The 24,397-nt window shown below is 37.6% G+C and overlaps 1 protein-coding gene across 3 annotated transcripts in view; it reads right to left on the reverse strand.

Annotated features, from left to right (window-relative positions):
- LOC129726873 (uncharacterized) overlaps nucleotides 1–17,432 on the reverse strand; it is a 67,277-nt gene extending 49,845 nt beyond the window's left edge. For all 3 annotated transcript variants that reach the window (XR_008728425.1, XR_008728426.1, XM_055684054.1), the window contains exon 1: nucleotides 16,958–17,432. Coding sequence is in view for 1 of the 3 variants with exons in the window: in XM_055684054.1 (XP_055540029.1) it covers nucleotides 16,958–17,015 (58 nt within the window). In the remaining 2 variants the exon portion in view is untranslated. The remainder of the gene's footprint in view (nucleotides 1–16,957) is intronic.
- Between the last annotated feature and the right edge of the window lie 6,965 nt (nucleotides 17,433–24,397).

A 24,397-nucleotide genomic window follows, 5' to 3' on the forward strand; every position in this document is an offset into this window, starting at 1 on the left:
CTGATATTGTGGACTGGATATTTTAAACATTCAACATACCAGATCCCCTACAAAATATTCTTCTTGCCCTTCTCCCTACAGTGAAAACCTATTTGAAGCAACTCACAGCAACTTGGCCCCTCATTTCAGCTATCGTATCTTTCGATGACTAATACGTCGAAAGAGGTTAGGAATTTTGTCACTGTGTTACAGTGGAACTGCAGAAGTATCATCCCCAAATTCGATTTATTTTCACATTTTAAACACATACAATTGTGATGCGTTCGCGCTCTGTGAAACTTTTCTCAATTCAAATGACCAACTTAATTTCCACGATTTCAACATCATTCGTCGAGATCGAGACTCACACGGTGGAGGGGTACTTTTAGGGATCAAAAAGTTCTATTCTTTCTTCAGAATCAACCTCCCCTCGATCTCGAATATTGAAGTTGTTGCCATTCAAACGAATATGAATGGAAAAGACCTTTGCCTTGTTTCATTATATATTCCCCCATCCGCGCGGATTGAACAGAAGCAACTCCTTGATATAGCAGAATTGCTTCCCGCACCTTTTTTGATTTTGGGAGATTTTAACTCTCACTGTTCGCTATGGGGGTCGCTGTACGACGACAACCGATCTTCTTTAATCTGTAACTTGATCGACGACTTCAATATGACAGATAATACTGGGGAAGCGACACGTGTACCTAATCCTCCAGCACGTGAAAGCGTGCTTGATCTATCCCTCTGCTCGACATCACTAGCGTTAGATTGCCAGTGGAAAGTAATCAACGATCCCCACGGTAGTGATCATCTTCCAATCGTTATATCAATTGCTAATGGTTCAACTCCCCCGAACCCAATCAATATTTCCTACGACCTTACACGTAATATTGATTGGAAGTGTTATGAGTCTATTATAGCGCAATCTATCGAGACTCACGAGGAACTTCCTCCGGAGGAAGAATACGCGTTCTTAGCTGGCTTGATAATCGACGCCGCGACTCAAGCTCAAACGAAACCGATACCCGGGGTAACGATTAGACAGCGCCCTCCCAACAAATGGTGGGACAAAGAGTGCTCTGAGCTGTACGCGCGAAGGTCCGCTGCGTATAAGGACTACCGGGAGTACGGCACTATCAACCTGCTTCGAAAGTACGAGGCACTGGGCAGGCAGATGAAGAGCTTAGTAAAGGCGAAAAAACGCGGGTACTGGCGGCGGTTCGTAAGCGCGTTGTCGAGGGAAACAGCGATGAGCACTCTTTGGGATACCGCCAGGCGCATGCGGAACCGTGACGTTTCGAATGAGAGTGAGGAGTATTCAGATCGCTGGATACTTGATTTTGCCAAAAAGGTCTGTCCGGACTCTGTACCGGAACAGAAAACCTTTCGCGACGCGTTTATAGTAACTACGGAAGAGCCTCCATTTTCGATGTTGGAATTTTCAATGGCTCTCCTGTCGTGCAACAATAAGGCTCCAGGGTTAGATAGAATAAAATTCAACCTGTTGGAGAATCTACCCGACTCTGCAAAAAGACGCTTGTTGGACTTGTTCAACAAGTTTCTTGAGCTAAATATTGTTCCGCATGACTGGAGGGAGGTAAAAGTCATTGCTATTCGGAAACCCGGGAAACCTGCCTCTGATCACAATTCATATAGGCCGATTGCGATGCTCTCTTGCCTCCGGAAATTAATGGAGAAAATGATCCTCTTACGGTTAGACAAATGGGTCGAAACAAACGGGTTACTTTCAGATACTCAATTTGGCTTTCGCCGGGGCAAAGGGACGAACGATTGCCTAGCGTTGCTTTCTACTGAAATTCAACTAGCCTTTGCTCGAAAAGAGCAAATGGCTTCTGCGTTCATGGATATTAAGGGGGCTTTTGACTCTGTCTCTGTAGAAGTTTTAAGCGCGAAACTCCATTCGCAGGGACTTTCACCAAATTTGAATAACTTTTTGCTCAATTTGTTGTCAGAAAAGCATATGTATTTCTCACATGGCGATTCGACAACTTCCCGAATTAGTTACTTGGGCCTCCCGCAGGGCTCATGTTTAAGTCCTCTCTTATATAATTTTTACGTCAATGACATCGATGAATGTCTTGCAAATTCATGCACGCTAAGGCAACTCGCAGACGATAGCGTTGTATCCATTACTGGTAGCGAGGCTAGCGATCTGCAAGGACCATTGCAAGATACCTTAGACAATTTGTCTGAATGGGCTCTTAAGCTGGGTATCGAATTCTCTCCGGAGAAAACTGAGCTGGTCGTTTTTTCTAGGAAGCATAACCCAGCTCAGCTGCAGCTCATACTAACGGGTAAAACGATCTCTCAGGTTTTAGTCGCTAAATATCTCGGGGTCTGGTTCGACTCTAAATGCACCTGGGCTTGTCATATTAGGTATCTGACCCAAAAATGCCAACAGAGGATTAATTTTCTTCGTACGATTACCGGAACTTGGTGGGGTGCTCACCCAGGAGACCTTCTAAGGTTATACCAAACAACGATATTGTCAGTTCTTGAGTACGGCTGTTTCTGCTTTCGCTCCGCCGCGAACACGCACATTATAAAACTAGAGAGAATACAATATCGTTGTTTGCGTATTGCCTTGGGTTGCATGCAGTCGACCCATACGATGAGTCTTGAAGTGCTAGCGGGTATTCTTCCGTTGAAACATCGTTTTTGGAATCTCTCTTACCGGTTACTAATTCGATGCACAGTTATTAACCCATTAGTAATTGAAAATTTCGAGAGGTTGGTCGACCTTCAATCTCAATCCAGATTTATGACTTTATATTTTGACTATATGGCTCAAGATATTAATCCTTCTTCATACGATTCCTCCAATGTCGCACTTTTAGCTACTTCTAATAATGCTATATTCTTCGACACCACCATGAAACAAGACATTTCTGGTATCCCGGATCAATTGCGACCCCAAGAGATCCCTAAGATTTTTTCCAATAAGTTTGAACATGTTAGTTGTGATAAAAGGTTTTACACTGACGGATCTAATCTAGATGAGTCCACTGGCTTCGGTGTTTTCCACGAAAACTTTACCGCCTCCTACAAACTCGATGCTCCTGCTTCCGTGTACGTCGCAGAACTTGCTGCTATTCAGTACTCTCTTGGGATCATCGAAACCCTGCCCATAGACCACTACTTCATCTTCACAGACAGTCTCAGTGCCATTGAGGCTCTGCGATCGATGAAGACTGTGAAGCACACCCCGTATTTCCAGGGGAAAATACGGCGGTTTTTAAGTGCTTTAACAGATAAAAATTACCGGGTTACCTTAGCGTGGGTCCCTTCTCATTGTTCCATTCCGGGCAATGAAAAGGCTGACGCTTTAGCTAAGGTGGGTGCTATTGATGGCGATATTTATGTAAGACCAATTGCTTATGATGAATTTTATAGCATTTTGCGTCAGAAAACACTCAACAGTTGGCAATTATCATGGAACTCAGATGAACTGGGACGGTGGCTATATTCCATTTTTCCTAAGGTATCGACGAAAGCATGGTTCAAGGGGTTGAATGTAGGTCGGGACTTCATTCGCGTGATGTCGAGACTTATGTCCAATCACTACACGTTTAACACGCATCTCTTTCGTATAGGGCTTGTAGACAGTAATCACTGCGTTTGTGGCGATGGCTACCATGACATCGAGCATGTTGTTTGGTCGTGTACCGAATACTGTGGTGTTAGGTCCGAGCTTATAGATTCCCTTCGGGCACGAGGAAAACAACCGAACGTACCCGTTAGAGACATTCTGGGGAGCGGTGATCTCCAGTACATGACACAGCTATACGGGTTTATAAAAAACGCTGGAATTAAAATTTGATTTTCTTTTTATCTATTTGCTAGATTACAATTCCCGTCATAAAATGAATGAAAATGATACACCATGGTGGAGACACTAAAACGAAGACTCGGCTCCTTCATGTTCACGCAGACACCTCAGACCAAAACTGCTCAAATGGAACATCACTGCTTAGCCATGTACAAATAAATGAATCCTGTAATTCAATATAGTTAAAATCGAAATTGTAACTCCCCTCCTCTCACCTTAAATCCCCACTAGCTCGTAGTCGGCCGCGAGATATAAAAAATGGGCCTCCCTCTTTTCCCTGCTAACTTAGAATTAAAAAAAAATGTACTTGGCTCAGTTAAACATAATTTGTATCGTGCCGTGTCAAATAAACTATTTTTAAACTTATGCGAAAATTACTTTGGTTCTTAGATTAACTAATTTGCGTTATTGATATTGGTCTGATAACGGTGTTCGAGTGGGCACGAAGGAACAATTGAACCGGAAAATCACACAATTCAGCAGTGAATATTCTTTAAATAAGGTTTATATCTTGTTGTGATAAACTGTTCATAGGTAACACTTCCGTTTATCTTTGGTACCCTGGTCGTTATTGTAAAAATGATTATTTAGAAATACATGAACCTTTCACACTAGTAGTAACTGTGACAATTCTCATAACTCTTATCCGGCTGGCTTATATCCTTCTTTTTTTGACGTAGAACTACGTTTCACGGCAACATACATGGGAGTACAAATCGAAAAACAGTACTATTGAAAATTTTCAAGTCTTGTTGAAACGAAGATTCCGATCTCTGATTAATCTCCTAATGCTAGTCTAACACGGTTGACAGAATGTTATACCTTGTTAATCGATAATGTACTTTTTGGCTATATAAGTACCTGCTTCTGCTAAAATTAATCAATTTACTAGTGGCCACTCCTAGATAAAAAGTGGTGGGTGTGGCAGTAGGGATAGCGGTAGCGGATAGCTATAATGGATAGCAGCAGCATTATATCCGATTACTGTTGCTAGAGGTTGATTTACTGCAAATTGGATCTACCAGTAGCAAGCAGAGTGCAGCATTACAATTTCAAACTGCGCCTTCCACAGCGCTTTTTTATGGGGGGGATTTGTTAGTAGCTTAAGTATTTATGATAAATATTAGTAAATAATGAGTGTGTGTGTCCAATCACAAATGGTGACTTCTCAACACTGTTAGAAATTTGTAATTTTAATTGTTAGGATTTGTTTGCTTTCGCAATTAGGACTTATCATTCGTAGGGATTTAAATCTTCTTGTCAGAAAAGGGGAAGTAAACTTACAACTAACTTAATTGCTAACTTATTGGCTATAAAGAGAGCTTATCGTTGCAATTGAGGATTGCGACGATTTTTGTCGAAAATTGTTAATAATTTTATTTGACATAGTTTCTAATGGTTCAACATCAGTAAGTCTATGTATTTCGAGTGTACCAAACCAAGGAGGACGCTTCAAAATCATTTTCAGAATTTTATTCTGATTCCTTTGGAGCATTTTCTTCTTTGTTAAACAGCAACTTGACCAGATCGGTACAGCATAAAGCATTGCTGGTCTAAAAACTTGTTTGTAAATCAAAAGTTTGTTCTTTGAACAAAGTTTAGAATTCCTGTTAATGAGAGGATATAAACATCTCGTATATTTGATGCACTTGGCTTGTACACTCTCAATGTGCTCTTTGAAAATAAGTATTTTATCATAAATTAGTCCCAAGTACTTAACCTTATCAGACCAACTTAAAATGACCCCATTCATCTTGACAACGTGATTATTGTTTGGCTTGAGGAAAGAAGCCCTAGGCTTATGCGGAAAAATTATCATTTGAGTTTTAGAAGCATTGGGAGAGATTTTCCACTTTTGCAAGTAGGAAGAAAAAATATCTAAACTTTTCTGCAATCGACTGCATATGACACGAAGACTTTTTCCTTTTACGGAAATGCTTGTGTCATCGCAGAACAATGACTTTGTGCATCCTGGAGGCAAATCAGGAAGATTTGAAGTGAATATGTTGTACAGGACTGGACCCAAGACTGAACCTTGAGGTACACCTGCTCTGACAGGAAATCTATCAGATTTTGAATTCTGATAGACAACCTGCAGAGTTCGATCAGTGAGATGATTTTTTAAGATTTTGATTAGGAAAATTGGAAAATTAAAAGTTTGCAATTTCGCAATCAAACCTTTATGCCAAACACTGTCGAATGCTTTTTCTATGTCTGAAAGAGCAGCTCCAGTGGAATAACCTTCAGATTTGTTAGCTCGTATCATATTAGTAACTCTGAGCAATTGATGAGTTGTGGAATGTCAATGGCGAAATCCAAACTGTTCATCTGCAAAAATTGAATTTTCGTTGATGTGTGACATCATTCTGTTAAGAATAATTCTCTCAAGCAGTTTACTTATTGAAGAAAGCAAACTGATTGGTCGATAACTTGAAATTTCAGCTGGGTTTTTATCCGGTTTTAAAATTGGAGTAATTTTTGCATTTTTCCATAATTTGGGAAAATATGCAATTTTGAAGCAGCAATTGAAAATTTTCACTAAAAATTCCACTGTGCTCTAAGGGAGATGTTTGATTAATATATTAAAGATTCCATCGTCACCAGGTGCTTCATATTTTTGAAATTTTTAATAATTGACTTAATCTCATTCAGGTTAGTTTCAATTATTTCTGCAGGTAAAAAATTCTGGGAAGAAATTAAATTAAATTGACGTGTGACTTCATTTTCAATTGGACTCACATAATTCAAATTTGAGTTATAAACACTCTCAAACTGCTGAGCAAGTCTTTGAGCCTTTTGTTCATTGGATACAAGAAAACTTTCACCACCTTTTAAAACTGGAATAGGCTTTGAAGGTTTCTTAAGAATCTTCGACAGCTTCCGAAAAGGTTTTGAATATGGTTTCAATTTTTCAACTTTAGTCTCAAAATTTTGATTTCTCAGAAGAGTAAATCTATGTTTAATCTCTTTCTGTAAATCTTTATAAATAGTTTTAAAAACAGGGTCACGAGAACGTTGATATTGACGTCTGCGGACATTTTTCAAACGAATTAGAAGTTGAAGATTTTCGTCAATTATTGGTGAATCAAATTTCACTTGAGCCTTTGGAACAGAATAATTCCTGGCATCAACAATTGCACATTTTAATGCTTCCAAAGCGGAATCAATATTCACTTCGTTTTGCAAATCAAGCTCATTATTGTTTTGTATCTTTCCCAATTAGCCTTGTTATAATTAAAAACAGAGCTCATAGGGTTTAAAACTGATTCATGTGATAAAGAAAAAGTTATTGGAAGATGATCAGAATCAAAGTCAGCATGTGTGATCAAATCACTACATACATGACTTTGATCTGTTAGCACCAAATCAATTGTTGATGGGTTTCTTACAGAAGAAAAGCATGTAGGACTATTCGGAGACAAAATAGAATAGGATCCTGAAGAACAATCATTGAATAAAATTTTGCCATTGGAATTACTTTGAGAATTATTTCATGAACGATGTTAAGCGTTAAAATCGCCGATTATAAAAAATTTCGAACGATTTCTGGTGAGTTTTTGTAAATCACCTTTAACATAATTTTTGTGCTCGCGTGTGCATTGAAATGGTAAATATGCTGCGGCAATAAATAAAATCCCAAGTTCAGTTTGAACTTCAATTCCCAAAGTACCTTCCACAGCGCTAGATTCAGAATCTCTCTTTTGTATGGGAAGCACCGTCAACATACAGGCATGTCTCCAGTGTTGTGAAAAGTAAAACCAACTGTCCTTTTAATGACAACAACATATTTTCAATTGAAGTTGTATAAATGAGTTTTCCACATTGATAACTACAGTAACCGTGAGTTTAACAATGAGCATCGAAGTGCTATTTACTGCTGTAAGCATCGTAGTACGAAAATACAGCAGCCGTGATTGGTTCGCAATAACTTTGCAAAACGAATAACGACCAAATTGTCACAAAATTGGCATATTATACACAACTCATAATTTATTGTATCGAGAAAAACGGATTTGAAAATTTAAAACTTCCAGTTCTTATTAAACCTATTAGGGTCCATTAATATCAACTTTGAATACATGCGATGAAATAATATCTTCTTGTAGTACTGTGGATTTTACCACTCTCCGTAATGTTTTGGCGAGTGATAGAAAATGTTTACCTGCTGCGCGCTTATTCAAATGATTTTGAGGGGCCAAGAAACGAATTTCTCTTCATTGTAGATTGCCATTAGCTAGATGTGCGGGATGAATTTCGTTCTGTTGTTACCTCGGTATCATTTTTTACCATTTGCAGAACTTTATCAATTACTTAGTTATCCATAACAGCTAGCGAGTAGACAACAGAATATAACAATATACGCAAGTGGCAAAAAACTTCAGCTATTTCACAATTAAATGACTTCACAATATTCAACCCAATTTTCTTTAACTTTCTTTCAACAGGGCCAACATCAATCGTATTACTAAACCTTTTGCAAGAAATACATTGACATGAGACAGGCTGTCGTAATTCTTCGTTGGCCTTATGGTTATAAACAACCTCTTCAACTATTTCTTGGCGAAAAGGTGCACTCCAAACAACTGGGTTTCAGTGACCTTCAACATTATTCTCGCATGACTTCAGACCAGAAAAAAGAGAGAAAGAGGGAGAAAGAGAGAGAAGGGAGAGACTGGCTACTGAACTTTATCGCTTCAGACTTTCAAGTTGATTAACCTCACTCGAGTGCATTCCCCAACCTATTGCTCTAAGAACAGGCTGTCATAATTCTGAAAGAAATCAAATCGACACGACATTATAAGGTGTTTCGCACTTAAATCCGCTCTCTCTTATCCGGTCAAAACATATAGAACTCATATGCGAAACACTTTAGAATTATTTATGGCGCAACACCTAGTTTTTAAAAAAGAAAACCCTTTCAATTCTCGTGTTATGATATATAGACATAAAGTGTTTGGATTTTGAATCTCAAATGAATGTTACCGAACTTCCAATGATTTTTATTCGATTTAAAAATGAAAACAGTGTTACATGGATCTTTGTTTTATTTATAAAATTTTAAAATTTAAATTTTATTATAATGATTCATCAGCAAATATAAATTTTCCTTCTCTGTTGAAAAAGCCTAAATCCAGAAAATTTTAATTTGATTATGAGAAATATTGTACCTACTGTTGAATGTTGTCAAACCTTCTTGAAACACAGATTTCGGAGGCCCGGGGACCGAATAGTTGTGGGGGCCTCACTTTCAGTTGTCAAAATTTCAATAAATGAATATGTCAAACAAAAATATGAATTGAAGGAAGGTTATAGAAGAACCGTGTTTGATTTATAAAAATTTAATTTAATTTAAAGCGCCACAAAATTTTCTAGATTTTCATTTTCTCGTAATTAGTTATGAGTCATGAAAAGTAAATGTTTGTGGGGTTTGGGGCCTGGCACCTTTTGAATCCGGCTATGTATATTAATTAACCGGAAAATGCAATCTTTGGGCAATATAGAAGCCTTCTGCTGCCTGAACTAATCATTTTATTAGCGGATGGAAGGGGGAAGGACGGTCCCAACTTGGTTGAGAGATGCGATCAGTATCATATCAATCGAACAATTGTTTGAACTGCATAGAATTTTTTGCATAACTGTTCGTTGATGTAGTATTCATATGTGTAAATCAGAATTGTATAGTATTTCAATTCCTTATATGCAGACAGGCAGACAGTTTTAAAATATTCAGTATCCTTTATTTGAGATGTTGGAACCTCCGCAAAAATGGTTGTAAATTCGACTAAAGCAGCAATTCGACCTCCATCTTCATGTCTTTCAGCAACATGCAACAGCGTAATCAAATTCGTCTTCTGCTACCTGTTTCCATCTGACAGGATCCAATACAAAAAATGTTTGTCATCACAAGAAGGAATAAAATGCGGGTTGTATTTTTGCGTGTTTGAGAGCTCAACAATCGGTCCTATTCCGCCGTTGACCGAAGCTAAGAGAGGACAAATTCTAACAAAAAGAAAACGCTAGTTACAACACGGGTGTGGTCTCTCAAAACATCCATCATGAGATTAATAAAAGCTTGTTCCTGCTCAAACCAATCATTTTACTTTCGGATGGTGTCACCGGCGCACAGTGGTCGCACAGTGGACGAAATGTTTGCTATATCAAAAAAAAAAAAAAAAAACTAACCTTTTTGTGTTAAGAGATAGAGGAATCGTTTATTTAGGAAGTTGTAAAAGATTCAAAAACATGAAACTTTGTTGATCAAATGAAAATCCTATCTTCATTTGGTACAAATGATGTCGTATGTTTATGCTTAAATTAAAATTTTGTAGTACTCCAACTCCTCATTTGCACAAAATTTTAAAAATATTCAATACATTTCCTTTTTTTGACAACTACACAAGCATTCTAAATGCTGGCAGTCAAAATTTCTGTCGGTTGTCTAATTTCCTGTGTGAAAACAGCATTCCTTTCCGTTGTCAGAGTACTTCGTTACGATTTTGTAATATTATTTAATTAAAATATTTACAAGAATTTAAAACATTTTGCTTTCTTTTTTATTTTGATTCGATGCCTTCATTTTGCGCAATCATCTCACTTTAATACCCATTGTCGGGGTAGCACAGAGGTCCAATTTACATCATATCCGATTTTAAATTGAACAACAAACAATTTTTTTCAGAACAACCACTGGCATTTCGATCATGCGGTCGAGGCTTGTACTCAACCCTACTATTTGTTCCTGTAAAGTGCCTATATAATAATGTTTAAACGAATTTCAGAATACTGTGATGTGTTTCAGTGTAAAGGTTATATTTTTATGGAATTTGAAAGATATTCTCGCATCTCGTTGTTTAGCCAAAATTCTGTTGGTCATATCACCCTTTTCAAACTGATTTTTCTGTTCCACTGACTAAGAGAATTGGCGTGAATTTCCATTATTTTTATATAGTGCAGAAAAGGCCTGAGAAAACTTATGAAGTTCTAAGTCCATGAAAAGCAAGTTTGATGTTGCGACGAATACAAAGGGCTATAATTAATTAGTCCCATACAGGGCTGTCATTTGCACACTCATTGAGCTCAGTGTGTTGATTTTACGTCAGGCACAACGAGAACGGTACCTACACATGTTGACAACCAACAGGCACAAAGAGAAAGCGCAAAAACGAAATGACTATGAAAGATATCACCAAGTGAGGAATATTTCAAGAGAGGGAGAACGGAACAACACTTTGTGCTGCATTTTGTGACACATTGCGTAAGAACAAAGAGCTTCAGTTTGAGCAGTTTCTGTTGCGTTGCGGGTAGAAAAAATAGCAGAGAAAAAGAACTAAGAAAGGACCATATACATTTTTGAGAATTCATTTAAACACGATTCTCAGTGGCGTGGACGTGTTTCTTGGGACATATTACGCACGTCCAGTCATGTTTCTGTCCCGGTATTCATATAGATACAATCACTACATGCATTCACTACTGATACCGTTCATTAGGGTGGTAATGACTTGTATCGAAAAACATTGTCCTTCGTCGCATTTAAAAATTCGTTCAGTCGAAAAGTGAAACTTTAACCGATCGATTTTTTCATTTTTTGTTTTTGCATAACACCTGATCTCGATGTTTCATGCATTTTTAAGGCATTTGGCATCAGAATTTTTTGATATTCAGAAATTTATAAACTATGTACCTGTGCATTTTTTTCATTGGTCACAAAATAATGTGATAGTGTTCCCGAAGTCAGATTAAGCTGAAGTTTAGTATGGAAACTTTCTTCGAAGACGAAACTATTGAGCCCTGCTTCTAAACGAAATTCGAAAAGTCGATTTCTGTTGCCACCCTACTGTTCATGTACGAGACATATTGCGGCTATCTGCGGGAAGAAACCATTTTTAGTTTTGGAACAAAACCAACTAAGCAGCACTGAAAAATAGCTCCTAAATTATTTCAGTAGGAGTCAAATGAAGTGCGAAAACCGAAAAAAAAGTAGGAGGTTGTATCCAAGACACGACCGCATAACTGACGTAGAGCTACGCACACTATTAACAAATGCATTGTTGTAGGTGTTTCATTAATGAGTCAAAGTCTACTAATGCTTGCTTTGTGCTGCCTCAACAGTGGGGTAATAAAGACACTTAAAACACGAGCTGTAAAAGCTGTTTCACATTCTGTAAATTAGACGGCTGCTACAGATTTAAATTGCTACTATCCAGCACAGATTGCTCGTTTGAGTTGTCACAAAATTATTAACCTTCAAATATTTGTTTATTTGCCTTGAGAAAAGCATTTTGCTGCTCAAAATTGGATTTGCTGATGGCAACCTTTATGCTGCCTCAGTAGTGGGGCAATAACGGCAGTCTGACGACACACGCTGAGAAGCGAGAAAAACCGCGCTGCTCCTGAGATATGGTGACCAACCACAGGGCAAGTACTTAATTCGAAGGCAGCCACAGGCGCGACCCGCTGCTATGGTCTGTTACTGCAACTGCTGAGTGCCGATATCTGCTGCTACTGCTGTCAACGTTGTGGACGGTCCATCCAGTTCACCTTCCGACTAATGAATGTAGCTAGTTTTCCCAGAAACACTCTTTTATAGCCGAAGGGTGCTACGTAATAGGCCACGCCCTTCATTCCAGTTGTCTAATTCTCTAATATTCTTTAGACGAATTATTCCACAATTCGCATTCGATATTTGTTTCCAGCGAATAAACACCGATGGTGCTCTCACACACGCAATGATTTTAACCCGTATCTTATTACGGTTTGTAACATCAAGCGATTTCGTTTGCTCGTTGTTGCGTGTTGCATCATGTTGCAACTTGGCAGCTGGGAGACGACGAAATTCTGTTAATGCTGATTGATTGGATCGACTTCATATTAGCTCTGCATTTTCGAATTAACTGCCTTTGTGAATGCGTTCTAACAGGGCAGTTTGTTATTCAAAATCGGTTATGTTGATCGCAGTCTTTGTGCTGTCCCAACAGTGAGGGTTTTAACTAAATAAACTACAGCAGAATTGGATTGCTAGGATCCCGCGAAGAATGTTCACTTGTGTTGATGCTAGGAAATTTTCACTCTTCAATAACTTGTTTATTTGCCTTGAAAAAAGGAAAACTAAGAAAAGTCGATTGCGTGTATTGCTTGTATTTAATCTGAAGAAACCAGTAAATTTCAAGTTTGTGACGTTTCATATTTTCGCTTTTCCTATTCTTTTTCTTTCTCTTCTGCACTCGCTTTGGAGGAACAATGATGTCTATTGCAAGAATATATTCGAGAACATGACGTATTAACTTATATAGGCACATTGTGCATTTCCTTATAATCACATACCCCGAGATTGCAAGAGTGTACACTGAAATTGCGAATATCTCAAAAACGGTTGAATTTAACGCAAAACGGACGAAATTTACGCCCAAAATGACCTGTTTACCTATATAGGCATATGTTTTGTTTTAAAACTGTTTTCGTTTACAATTTGACCTTTAGGCCCTCTGCGTCACCTCTAGACCTTAATGAAAATCAAACAATTTCTTATATGTTGCTTATTTAACCCCAAGGAGGTCTTTTTGCCTGGGAAAACAGGTCCCGCGAAAATTTTTGAAAATAAGCCCCACCCTACTGAGACGTGGTGACCAACCACAGGGCTAGTGCTGCTGCTAAGGAAGGACGACTGCTGTTGACAACGTGTCGCTGTCCAGAACTATTATGAGCGGCTTCGGCTGAAACAGGCTCTTATATAGGCCAATAAGCATGTTTTCAATTGCAAGGTATATGATTCTGTCGACCGTGCTTGGGAAGCAATCATATAACAACCAATTAGAGGACGTCATTTTCGTTTAAACAAGGCTTGACAATTATCAATAGTACAATAGTTTGCATAATCAATCAACATTTTTCTACATTTGGGTGGATGCGTGTATAATTTTCCAAACAATCACTGCAAAAATGAAGGAAATCGGTTGAAAACAAACCGATTTATAAGCATTTAAAAAGGGACATATTTCGTCCCCTTTTCGTTAATAGTTTTCCTATTTACATCCCTATGTGGTAGGCTAAAGAAAAAGGTAGTTCTACGTCAAAAAATAATACTATAATCGTTCGTTTGTCAAATCCGATAATAATTGCCCCAAGCAACACACAAAGTAATACACAATGTGTGGTGTCGCACATTTTGGCAAATGCATAAAGTGTACTCAGTCGCATTTTTTCAGTGCGAAGGAAATACAAAAGAGCGAATGGGGAGAAGAGAACACAAACGAAATATCGGGAGTGGCGCGCACGGTTTGATGGCAAATGTGTTGTTTACAAATTTGTGTGGTTCTATCTGCACTGAGGTGAATTCCAGCCCTGGTCCCATATTAATCCAAGTAATAGATGACTTCAGATGAGTGATAGAGAAAGTTTCGTGCGCAGAATAAATGTGGGTAGATGTTTTATCTGGCCATGGAAGATTGCGTACTCATAGTAAATCAATCAAGACGTTGAAACCAAATGTGAGCATCGTATGGTTCGCTTGCCATACTTAGGAGAAGTCTATGAATACACTTTAAGATGGAACTATTGGCGACAACAATCCCCTGAGGTATCATTTGTGCTAACGAATACTAATCGATGATTATATCACCTAATTAATAATTCGGAAGACAGTGTACGCTGCCAAATTTAAACAGCTTGAGCCCACATAATATTGTTACTATCATGCTGGCTATCAATTCAAAGCATGAAATTTTGTCCTTGGAAATATTACTAGCGTGCTGGGCTAGCACCTCCTACATCGAGCCATTTCTGAAAGCAGTTCACGCTGTGTAAATAGAATCGTAAGCTCTAGGAAGCTTTTCTACAAAGATTCCAACTTTTTTCTTTCTTATACGGATGCTAGAAGCGAGGTAACTTCTTTTCAGTTTTAGTATTCTCTGCAGAGGTTATATAGCGAACTGTTTGCCTTGTCCAGTGTGCTTGGTAAGTTAATTAGGGGCGTCTTAAAAATTTACTACAAAAGCTTTTTGAAGCTTGTTTCTAACTTTGTTGAAACTTGCTGCGGCTTTGGATTATTTATTAATTAGTGACTGCTTGTTATTACAATTTTTGTGGTGTACAAAATATAAAGATATATTACATGTATATACAGGAGTAAGAAACAGTAACTTTTTTATGGTAGAAAAATTTACGGGCCCTTTAGTTGGTTTTTTTTTTTTTTTGAGACATCACCGTGTTATTGCACGTGCACGTGTCCGCATTGAGTCAAGTATCAAACTTTGGGGTTGCTGGCTTTTTGTTAAAAATATTTAATAGTTTTAATGTCCTTAACTTTAATTTTATCATGCATGGGATATGTATAATTTGGCAGCTGAAATGTGAAATGCGGAAAGAAAAAAAAAGTGACAAGTGAATCACCAATGAAGAATGAAAAATGGTAACTGAGAAGCAAAAAGTGAAAAATGAAAAATAAGGTACGAAAATTAAAAATGAAAACTGGAAAAAAAGTTGAAAGTACAATTGAAAAACAGAAAATGAAAACTGAAAGTAAAAGTGAAAAATATGTTTTGTTTTCTTCATGTAAAAAATACCTTTGATACAAAAATGCACAAAGCAAATAGAATCGGATAGAATTAGCATAAAAAGCTCAAAGCCAGTTGCTCATGATGTGATTTTATGGAGGTAGCAATAAACTGCTCAGTTAGCAAGTTCATAAGGTAAATAAATTGAGCCATAATTGAGTTTGTCGAGTAAATTTAAGCAAACCACTTTTAATAATAAGCGGATGTCTTTTCCAACAATCGCGAATTTGAAGAAGAGCTTCAAATGATGTCTATTAAAAGAATAATTACATGTTCATCGGGATGTGACAAACCCTCGGTAGTTATGGGTAAGGAGTATTAAGTGAAAGATTCTCACTACTTTGCTACCGATGATCTTTTCTGTTTTTTTATTTTACTGCCGTTGCTACGCTGGTGGCACTTGAACTCTGTGGCGCTTTTGTGCTCGACGATTTCCGTTTATGTTCTCGAGAACGAAGAACCCTTGTAGGAGCTAGAAGACTTCTTCTCTCTCTTTCTCTCTAGGCCACTTTTGTTACCACCGCAACAAACATTCGTCGACATAGTTTGTGGAATCACACTCCGCCCGGCGCTTTTCCCGTGGCTCCATCCACACTGTGCGACAGACATTGTTGACGAGATTGCCTCGAGTGTTGTTATGCCATGCCTAGCTGCACTTTTACTGGGCTGGAGACCTTTTTTTTGATTGCTCGGTGGTGTCCAGCCGAGAAGCTATTTCGAGTAATTATGCAATGATTATTACCGGGAGCCATTTGTCGATTTGATAGCTTTCCGCATTGATAATATTCTGGTTAGAGACTTCTTCTGTGGGAAATTATTCTTTACCAACAGTAAGCACCAGATACATTCCTGGAATTTCCAGACTACATGCTAAACACGAACTAAAACGAAACTTTATTTCATTTTTTGCGCATGAGAAAAGCAAATATCTGATTATTTCCAGTGACAGCGCATTGTCACGCGAAGAAAATAATTTAAAAAAGTTCTGCTTCAACGCGAGCATGCTGTGAAAATTTGTGTCACAGTGCATTATAAGCTCAAGTACAACAAGTTTCGTTCATTATCGGATAACTTTGTGACGCGAGAAATCACCAGGCGGTTACCTTACCTCTCGGTGACCCTTTGTAATCTAGACATTTCATAATGATGTTGCAATCAACAAAAGGCACATTGTGCGGCGCACCTACCGGCAAGTTTCGCTACAGTTTTTCTCTACTTCATTTTTTCTGCCAAGAAAATCGCTTCGCAAATCTTGAAGTTGCCGGTAACCTTCCGCAGAAACATATTTATTTTAATAATGAGTAAAAAATGAGTTTCAATAGCGAAGTCTCATGATATTTAGATACGATAACATAACTTTATGCACTGCTCTGGCCCCATTTTACTATAAAAATGAAAAAAAAAGTGTTATATTCCAACACACCACCGTAGAACTTTGTCCTCCATTGTGTAACTTTTTCTTCTGAATTCCATTATATATTTAAAAGAAAGTTGTCCGGACACTTTTCGGTCATCTAGAGCTTTGTCACACGACACATTTCAAGTTTTGATTCTGGGTCGTGAAATTACTCACCTGCGTATCCGGCCAGCAGACTGAGCAGCGGAACTACCAGGTAGCATTTGTTGATCATCTTTCCTGTTAGCAGTTTGGCGTTGTTCCCAGCAGAGAGCTTCTGGTGGATAAGCTTTGATTCGTTGCTTATGGACTGTGGCACGTTGGTATAATTTCACCGGTATTTTCTCCCCGTTCGCACTTTCACTCTGGCCAAGAATGGTTTCACAACAAGCAATCAACCTTTTTCACCCTCTATTTGATACCACAGAACCTATCTACCTATAACTAAGTTTGTCAGACTATGTACACGAACGGCAACACGGTAGATTGCTTGCTGGCCATAACATTATTTACACACGAATACACATGATGATCTCGATAAGGGATACTATCTTAACCGGTAAAATCGTCAGTGTAGCGTAATTTATTTTCTTGTAGATCCTGCTACTGCTTCATTCTATGTTATTTCAACGAGTTGTTACTGTTGGAAATTCACACTGAAAAGAGAAAAGTTATATTTATTAGTTCAATTTGTTTTTTTTATGCACGTGTTATTTTGCGAGGACTTAAGTAAGATAATTACACTGGTCAACCTGTGTCCAAAAGCTCAAACTAGAAAAAAAATGAAAGATTAGAAATTTTTAGCCATTCCTTTAAATTTTGATGCCCCTAGCGACCAACCTTTTTTCAGAGACTATAAAGAGTTTTCTCGTGAGTATAACGACGAACCCGACGAGCAAATCTCACGCGACACTAGAGAAACTTTAATCTTTCTAGGGCAGCATTTTCTCGCTTTTGTCGACCAGTGTAGATTGAAACATATCCAATGTACCCATATGTATATAGATCAGTTAACAATATGGAGTTGGAGTACTTCTGTATACAGATTTGAAAGAGGGCAATATGGGATAACTACTGAGACAAGAATTTTTCATTCGAAAATAACAGATTATGTTAATGATTGTAGGGTAAGGAAGGGCCACTGCTTAAGTGGCGCCAGTTTTAATCAGTCGAAGAAAACCGGCCACAAATTCCTGAATTTTGATCAATATCGACAATTTGAATGATGGAAACGAAAACTTTCAATGTCTAGCTGTCTTACGAATATAAGAAATATCGTTAATCACAAAGAAATCTGTGAATGAATATTAGTCGAAACATATGTTGCAGCTATTCAGGAGCCACTTACGGTGCTAAAAAAACGCCTGCAAAACTGCTTTAAATAGGTTCGTGGTGATTGGAATAGAGTCCCTCGATTGGTAACTTTAATTGATTGTTGTTGAAATTTGCTAACTTAGTTTTATAATCTGAAAACAAGTTCTGACAGAGAAACAGATAGAGAACAGATTGATATACTTCTGTTTGAGTTTCACCCAACACATTTCGAGTATTTCGTCTAAATCCACAGGGGGTCATTCCATACGAAGTGACCACGAAAATGCACAAACTTGGACACGACCATCACAGATTTTGCTCAAAGTTGGGCTGCATTGGCCGAAAAATGCAAATTTAATTTAAAAAAAAAAAACAATCCATCTGGCAACACTTCCGACCAAAAACAATATTTTTTCTGCATCTCTTGATTTATTTTCTTAAAAATTCACCTATCATTATTTTTCGGGTGTCTTACGTCTATCTATTATAAAATAAAAAAATTACGAAATTTACAACTATTTTGGTAAAAATGTTATATCTCGAGATTGGCTCATATTACCTCGGGATAATAATTGCTTCTTACGTAAAATTTTCCAAGGAACACGATGAAATTATCAAATTTAGAATAAAAATGGCTGCATTTGCCGAAAAAGGTTAATTTAGTTTTCAAATACAAAAATAATTTATCTGACAACACTTCCGGTCAAAACTTATATTTTTCTGGATTCCTTGGTTTATTTTCTTCAAAAGCTTCTGTCAGTATTTTCCGGACATCTTACGTCTATGAATTGTAGGAAAAAGAAAAAAGAGATTTTTGACAAAAATTGCGCGACTTTGCAATAAAGAGGGGGGTCCTACAGAGCGGGGGGTATTCCAATCGACACCAGAATTGGGATTTTTCCAAAGAGACAGTAGATGAATAATTCCCCTAACTTTGAGCAAAATCTGTGATGGTCGTGTCCAAGTGGCATGTACACTTCGTATGGAATGACCCATATTAGGGTGCCAATCTTTTATGAATAAATTATGAAGAGCTCATCGGTTTACGTTTGTACTTGCATTCGTTTTACGATTGTACTTGCATTCCAGGTACTAGCTTGGTAATGTTATGGTTATGTTTGTCAGTTTCGTATCGTTTTGCACATCTAATTTGTTCCTTGTCTTAGTCATAATTAGCAGAAGGGTTGATAATCCGCTTTCACAACGGTATATAGACAAAATTAAATCACCTGGCAAATTTACCAAGGCCTTCGCGGAAAGATTAAAACTATTAAACCACTAGTTGAACGTTCCCGGCGATGCTCGGGATCAAAGGTTTCAAAGCTAGATTTTTTATGGTTTTATGCTTTTGTGCTTTTAATGAATGCTGCATTACCTCAACTCACTTCAAAAATATAATTCACATTTTATACTTCCATCATCACTTTAAGTACTTTAATATTCTGAGAACGCACAGAACGGAAATACCCATTATGGATTGTTTTTCGCGATTTTGGGCTGATTTACAGAAACTGGAAGTCACCATTTTGGATTTCTAAATTACGTATGGTGTTCCACTTTCGGAAGTATTGAAATTGTTGGCCAAATATTTAGGGTATTTTCCTGAAACCGGAAGTCGCCATTTTTCAATCAACAAATCTTCGTAGAAAATCAGAAAATTAAAGATTTTTAATGCTTAAGCTGCCTCTTAATCGATATTCAAACCAATGAATCGTAACCTTTCCTCCAGCTTAGAGTTCTAGTTTGGATTAACGTAAAAAAGTAAAAAAGTAAGGTTAAGAGCTGAATGACCTTTTGGGTGAAAGCTCTCTAATAAAAATCAAATTCAAATTCAAAAGTACAAAAGTAAATCGAATGCCGTAATATGTAACTATTCACAAAACTACGAAAACATCAGAAATGTAAAATGTTTATAATCGGAAGCCTATTCTAGAGGAAAACTTTCTTTTACAAAGTTGTAACAATTAAAAAATATCGTTTTCGTACTTGAAATTCATAAGGACAAAAATGGTTTCATTGTCATTATGATTTATGAATTATGAAATAACTCTAAATCTGTTGCACGTTGAACGGAGGTCACTTATGGTGGTCACCACCAAGCAGCGAAGCAGCACGTTGTTAAGAGTGAACAAATGTATTGCACCCACCGATCGTCCGTAGAACTAGCATCACGCGTCGACTGAAGTCCATCCCCCGACAGTAGTGGTACCACGAGTCATCATCCGTGGCGGTGGTAGATTCAGTAGCCAGCCGACCTTCTACACCCACATAAACACCCCCACTCCAAATTGTAAGTTAGTGAATAAAAATTAGGTTAACTAAAACAATGAGTGCATCCTTGATCGGTGTCAGAAAGACACTAGTTAGCCTGGGTGAAAAAGGATGTGAGAGGCCACCCCGTTAATCCACAGAGGAACGACGGAAACCAGACGTGACCCTTCCGGTAACGTACCCAGTAGAACACTATTGAAGTATGTGATATGCTTACCATTTATATACGTGCTTGTGTGTGAGGTTTTTACCCTTCCGTTTTAAGCTCACTGCTCTACTATACCGAGCCTCTTCCTATCATACGAAAATCGCCAAATTACAACTCCATAGAGATAGCGACTTTACCTAACGTTCCTTTATGGTCACGTTTATTCTAAGAGGGGCTTATTATGTCAAGAGAACCGAGCCTCGTTTCCCGTGCCAGTATCGCAAATTACAATTCCCTGGAGTGGATTAATTTTCCTGTGGTCAGTTTTATTAAAAGAGGAACTTATTATTTCAAGAGGAAGAAGTCTTATCGGAACCTCGCTTACAATTCTCTGAAAAGGTTCTTTAAGCTCAACCTCAGGTCAGTTTTACTATAAGTACAGGGTGCTCAAGAAGTTTGAATACACTTAAAAAATGTGTCAAAACAATGAAAATAAAAGATATTCTTTTCTCAGTTAATTTTATTGAGGCAATGTATATGAGGAACCCTCTTGCTGGGAGCACCTCTTCTTCGTGCTGCATGACGAGCTTAAAATGTTTCTCACAAAAACTGCACGCGGCACATGCTAGGCCAGCATGTACGAACAAAAATAAAAGTCCCATAGAAAACGTTGAACAAAACTCATGATTTTTCTCCGGAATTGGATTCGAAATCTATATTCTGCAGGAACTAGAATGCCAACCGATCAAGCATAAGCTGTGAAGAATTTTTATGTTTTGGCACATTGTGAGGTAGGGAAAGTTGGGGTTCAACATATTCACATACAAACACAATTTTTCAAAATTTTAAATATTTCAAAAAGTGGTTCAATATAACGATGATACTATATTCTTCTCAAATTAGAAGATTTCAGTCTGAAAAACCGTTTCAAAAAACCTAACTTTAGCAGCCAATATTTGTCCCTTCGAAAGTTATTTGATTTTTGGTGCAGCATGTTTTTACGTATAAATCATGAGTTTCGCGGCAACTTTCTATGATGACAGTAAAAGCAAAGCAAAGCTTAGTGCTTCATTTCGATTTGGAACTCGACCTTCTGTTTTTTATACACAGACTTCGCAGCCGACTGTTTAGTGTACAGGACAATTGCGGGGCTGACGCTACGATCCTACTGACACTAACAGTCTCTCCCAAGCCTAGACTTGAACCAAATATTTTATAATACCAATATACTGCCGGTAACCGCAAGTCAGTCCCATCTGTAAAAATTGTAAAACGAGAAAACAGCTTCGAAAGATATTTCATTCACGCTCAGTTATCACTTATTTAAGATGAATTATTTTGACAATATTCATGTTAATATTTAGTTTGCATACTAGCCTGCACTAATTAAGTTGTAAAAACCATTGATATAATTGATTTTATGATAAAAACCTTAAGTGTGACTGACTTGCCGTTACATTCTACACCGAAGAGAAAGGTAACCGCAAGTCAGTCACATTGCAATATTGAAACTATAGTGCGTGTTGACGTGTTGTTATTCGTTGCCCTGGAAAACTGTCAATCCTTCGCTGTTAGGAAGTGTATGTCCATGAGAATCTTGTTAGGCCAGCATCGTACCTCGAGACCATCTGGGATGATTACAGTACATTTTCATATATTTGTGAATTGCACGACCGGAAGTTCAGCAGAATTGAAACCATGCAAGATGTATTGAACGGTATGTTGGTCACATCTGACCCCTAATGTCCAGTTTAGGATCAAATTTCGATATGAAAATGATTAATAAACGTTTCTATAATCTATTTAAATTCAATCAAATTTGTTATGGTTCATGAATCATGATCAATACGTTAAGAATGTGTGTATGTATGTCTATGTGAGTACAATAAATCATTTTATGCATGACGATAAACCACGATCCAACCGATTAAACGATCCTAATAACTAATCTAAGGTCACTGAATCGCTCACACATGAACTTGAGTAACTAGAAAAAAAACACTTTAATACTTTGAAAATTAAGTGATCTTGATCAAACAATATTCTAGAGTAATACAATACATAAATGTACAAGAAGTCCTACCAAGCATTTTTCCTAAAAACACCAAACCTCTTTGACTTGAATCTAAGAAGTTAGAAATTATATTACACTAGCTGACCTGGCAAACTTCGTCCCGCCCTTTTTTGTGCTTAATTAAATGATTGGAATGTTTAATCCAAATTGATTGAATCCTTGCGATTTGTTTATAGTTTGCGAATGCACGACGAATCGGCCATAGGATGTGATCAAAGTCGAAAGAAAAATCGTTTGAAATGATTGGGTTTTCCGAAATGACAACATTCTTGCCTTTTGGCTCCTGTACTTTACCTCGACTCTGGAAATATCCATATTGGGTGGTATTTGGTCATTTTCAACTGTTTTTCTGGCATCTGAATCTGATTCCAGAAATACCCATATTGGGTGATGCTAACTTATTTTGGCTGTTTTCCAGAAACTGAAAATGGTCATCCTTGAATTCAAATTGATGTCAATGCTAGGCTGCTATACATCATTTCGATTACGGAGATACCGATATTGAGTAGTATTCAGTCATTTACGGCTGTTTCCCAGAAGTTGCCATCTTACAATTCAAAATGGTGTCTGAGGTCGATTTTTAGCTCCTTTCATAATTCTAGTTCCTGAGATACTCATATTGGGTGGTATTTAGTCACTTAAGGCTGTTTTTCAGAGACCAAGAGTCGTCATCTTGGATTTCAAAATGGCATGTGAAATCAATTTCTGGTCTCTGGGCGTTACTCTGGTTCTGGAAATATTTATATTGGGTGGAAATCGGTCATTTTTGGCTGTTTTCCAGAAACCGGAAATTGCCATCTTACAATTCAAGATGGTGTCTAAGGTTGATTTGTGGTCTTAGTGCATTATTACGATTCCGGAAATACCCATATTGGGTGGTAATTGGTCACTTTTCTTTGTGTTTGTGAGACCGGAAGTCGCCATCTTGAATTTCAAACTGGCATTTGGAGATAATATCTGGCCTTTGAGCGTCACTCTGGTGTAAGAAATTCCCATATTGGGTGCTATTTGGTCATTTTCGGTTGTGTTCCAGAAACCGGAAGTCGCCATCGTGAAATTAAAAATGGTGTCTGTGGTCGATTTTAAGCTCCCGTGCATCATTCTGGTTCCGGATATAATCATATTGAGTAGAAATCGGCCATTTTTGACAGTTTTGCAGGAACCGGAAGCTGCCATCTCACAGTTCAAAATGTTGTCTGAGGTCGATTATGAGTAATATATTATAAGTTTTTTCGATAACTTCAAGGACGAATAGGGTAAAAACAGCTAGATGAGGTAAGATGACAGTTCTTTTTCTTGAAGCTTAACTCATGTACTACAAATTGTTATAGATTCCACCCAGATTAGACTACGGCGAGCATATATTGAAGTGGTATTTGATAGTATAAATTTTATCAACATTTGATTTTTTTAATAGGGCACGGTTTCGCAACTTTTCCTAACGTGGATTGAATCCTATGCTATTAAATTGTACAAGAAACTTATCATGGAGCGTGTGTGTCACGGCGATTAAAGCTTAGGTCAGCCGAAAGTCACTTTCAATATCAAAATGGCATCGAATATCGATTTTCAGTTGCCTTTTAAAAAAAATGCCTTTAAAGTATCTTTGTGAGCTATCAATTTTAAAAAGATTGAGTTTGAAGCTCGAATGCGCGCTGCTGTTCAGTATATGTTAGGTTATTCAACACTTTTATTCAAAAGGTTCAATTCCAACCAATATCAAATTGATTCTGTTGTGCTGTTGGAGTTTTATCCTTCGCTTGAAACCGTGTAATGTTGGATAGCAGACTTTGAACGAGGCCGACTGTGA

Source organism: Wyeomyia smithii, chromosome 3 (assembly GCF_029784165.1).
Source record: "Wyeomyia smithii strain HCP4-BCI-WySm-NY-G18 chromosome 3, ASM2978416v1, whole genome shotgun sequence".
Taxonomy (NCBI): domain Eukaryota; kingdom Metazoa; phylum Arthropoda; class Insecta; order Diptera; family Culicidae; genus Wyeomyia; species Wyeomyia smithii.